Below are 2944 nucleotides of genomic sequence, written 5' to 3'. Positions count from 1 at the left end.
TCTCTCCGCCTAACACTCTCCTCTCGCTGTCTCTTTCTCCCTCTGTCGCTCTCTTCTTTTCTGTCTTTCTCTTTCACTTCCATCTGTCTCCCCCCCCTCCATCTCTCTCTTTCTTCCTGCCTTTGTCACTCTGTCCCGTTCTCTCTCTTTCTCTGCCTACCCTCCCTCGTTATATACATGAATACGTTGAACCTGCAACATGCACGAGTTGTAGTGAACACTCGCACTATCTGTCTGCTAGTCAGCCAGCTGCAGACTGGGCCTAGGTAGTACATGGCACACACACACACACACACACCAGTGTGCACACACTCACAGACGTAGACACTCATCCACACACACACAAATCCACCGTGACGTGTCCACTCCTCAGTGCCTGTCCTTGTGTCTCCTAGTATATTACTGAACTCACCAGTAGCTTGGCCATACAGAGTACCAGACATCTTCAACCTTTTCTTAGTTAGTTTACATAGTGTACATGTTCATTGACTTATTCCCTCCCTCACAAACACACAACGCAAGAAATTGCAACCCCCCCACACAGACTCCCACCACTCCATATCAACCCTCACTCCTTGCATGTCACTGCCGTCTCTAGTAACTCCCTATGTCCCATGCGGTGTCACTACTTTTGGCCAAAGGTAGCGCACTACATGGGCAATAGAGCGCCATTTGAGACACAGTTTATGTCTCTATTATAACCCCCCCCCACACACACACACTCCTGTATATAATGTCCCTGTTATAGTGTAACACTCTCACTCTGCACAAGAAGAATATAGGCCAAATCTGAAATCACACCCTATTCTCTATAAAGTGCACTACTTTTTGGCAAGAGCACTATGTAGGGAATAGGGTGCCGTTTTGGACACAGATTTAATAATAGTCAGGGTAACACTAAAGGTAACTCTACACAAGCCCCCCCCCCCCCTCAGTGAATCATCAGGGGTGGGCCTTATCATGTAGCCCAGCCTTCTGATAGGCGCATGCGTTTGACGGACGGGCTGTGGCGTTCCTCCTGATTGGACATCGGGCGCAGCAGGAAGTTGTCATTTCCGCGGTGATCCTCGCGGTCGCTGCCGTCGTACGAGCTCCCACAGCTGGATAGGCTGTCGCCAGGAGACCGCCCTGCCTCGGCTGGGCCTTGATTTGTTAGGTAGCCCTGGGACACGGCCCCCATCCCTCCGCTGACAAATCCGATGCCTCGATCTCTGGGCGGGGAGGCGGGCTCTGACTTGATGTGAAGGTTCTGATGGACATTCTGGAGGTTGAGGTTGGAGTTCTGACAAAGGTTTCTGGTGGAGGAGAGGAGCGGTAGTGGTTAGAAAGAGGGAGAGGAACTACCCAAGCACAAGCACACACAGAGGAAAAGACACACAAAGACACACAGACACACACTCACCCCATGTGTCCTAATGCTGAGTGCTGCATGTTCTGTAGCTGTTGTTGCTGCCAGCCTGTTACTGATCCCAGGTGAACTGATCCAGAGCCGTTCCCTCCGAAGCCTGACAGAGAGCTCAGGTCACCCAGAGAGTACTCTACACAGGGGGAATGGAGAGAAAGGTGGCAAACCTTGTGGGCAAATCCTTCCTAGTGTACATGTCCTTCCTATTCCTAATGCGGTGCAGTGATTTTGAGAGGAGGAAGAGGAGGAGGGGAGGAGGAAGAGAGAAGAAGAGGATTACATACCTGTGCCATAGGAGGTGGAGAGGGCAGAGGGGTACCCTCCCATACCCTGCCCGGGCAGAGTAGGTGTTGCTATGGAGACCACAGGAGTAGCCAAAGACTGGGCAGACTGGGAGTGGTTTATTCTCTGGTTCTGGAAGCAAACAAGAAACAAACATTAACACACTTATGTGGATCTCCATTTCCTTCTAGACATACAAACAGATATTCAGTGGAACTTTCTACATGTTGTCCATTAGTGTGATGTCACACCACTCACCAGCATCATGTCAAAATCCTCGCACTGGCAGCGTTTGAAAAGCAATTACAACTCATATTAGTGCTTGAGTGTACGGTGTGGGCTAGAGTGTGAGGAGCTGTTCAAGAGAGGTCAGGTAAGTGTTTTGACATCTGTCTGGTGGGGGGGGGGGGGACGAAAGAGAGAGAGAGAGAGAGAGAGAGAGAGAGAGAGAGAGAGAGAGATGGAGAAAGAGGAGATCACTCACGACTGAGGGCATGTTGTTTTTGTTGCCAGGGGGCAGCAGCGTGCGGAGGTCTGGCTTGCGGTTACCACTCAGGGTCATGGAGGTCATCAGGGGCGGAGTCTTGGCCTGCATGCCTTTGGCCACACATCCCGGAGACAGCAGCCCCGGAGAGTGACGGTGGTTACCATAGCTACCATTACCTAGGAGACGGATAGAGGAGAATAGTGTCCGTTTTTCTTGTTTTACCCAAGTTGCATAAACCATCACACTGTGAGAAATGTGGGTGCATCGCGATAGTTAACTCACCAGTGTTAGAGACGGCGTTCGACAGCTCCGAGACCATCATCCCTCCTGCGTTTCCAGCGCTGGGGGTTCGGTGTGTGTGTTGGGGTCCAGGCGACATGCTGTTCCTCTGCAGCCCGGGGTGTGTGTGCGAGAGGGGCGGCAGATTGTGGTTTCCTAAGGAACCCCCCGCCCCAGGTTGAGAGTAGAGTAGTCCGCTGTTATTTTGGCCCTGGATGGAGCCAATCATGTCGTAGTTAGAGGGGGGGAGAGCCTGCTGGACAGAGACAAAGAGGTGACAGGGTTAGCAAGGCAAATGGAGAAGTGGTAGGAGTGGACACACACACACAATTCCAGTTAGCACTTACACAGAGTCTCTGTCTGCTGATCATGAGGTCGATGTCGTCGTTGATCTTGCGGTATTTATCCTCTGACTCGGGGCTCTGACCAGCAGAGTCGTCTGCCTCGATGTCGGGACTGTCAAAGCCATTTAGACCCTTCTTTCGCAGAGT

General features: G+C 51.7%; 1 protein-coding gene across 5 annotated transcripts in view; it reads right to left on the bottom strand.

The window, feature by feature from the left end:
* Positions 1–537: 537 nt before the first annotated feature.
* Positions 538–2944, bottom strand: part of mef2ca (myocyte enhancer factor 2ca) — a 33138-nt gene continuing 30731 nt past the window's right edge. For 4 of the 5 annotated variants that reach the window (XM_052521359.1, XM_052521356.1, XM_052521357.1 and 1 more), the window contains 6 exons: positions 2801–2944; positions 2457–2709; positions 2172–2350; positions 1690–1819; positions 1403–1538; positions 538–1295 (listed from right to left, as the gene is read on the bottom strand). In XM_052521359.1, coding sequence (XP_052377319.1) covers positions 959–1295; positions 1403–1538; positions 1690–1819; positions 2172–2350; positions 2457–2709; positions 2801–2944 — 1179 coding nt within the window. In that variant the 3' untranslated portion in view covers positions 538–958. The remainder of the gene's footprint in view (positions 1296–1402; positions 1539–1689; positions 1820–2171; positions 2351–2456; positions 2710–2800) is intronic. The other variant, XM_052521360.1, reaches the window with a different exon arrangement.

The sequence above is a fragment of the Oncorhynchus keta genome, chromosome 6, assembly GCF_023373465.1.
Source record: "Oncorhynchus keta strain PuntledgeMale-10-30-2019 chromosome 6, Oket_V2, whole genome shotgun sequence".
Lineage (NCBI taxonomy): Eukaryota > Metazoa > Chordata > Actinopteri > Salmoniformes > Salmonidae > Oncorhynchus > Oncorhynchus keta.
The sequence above is the reverse complement of the archived record's forward strand: the minus strand, read 5'-3'. Positions and strand labels throughout refer to the sequence as shown.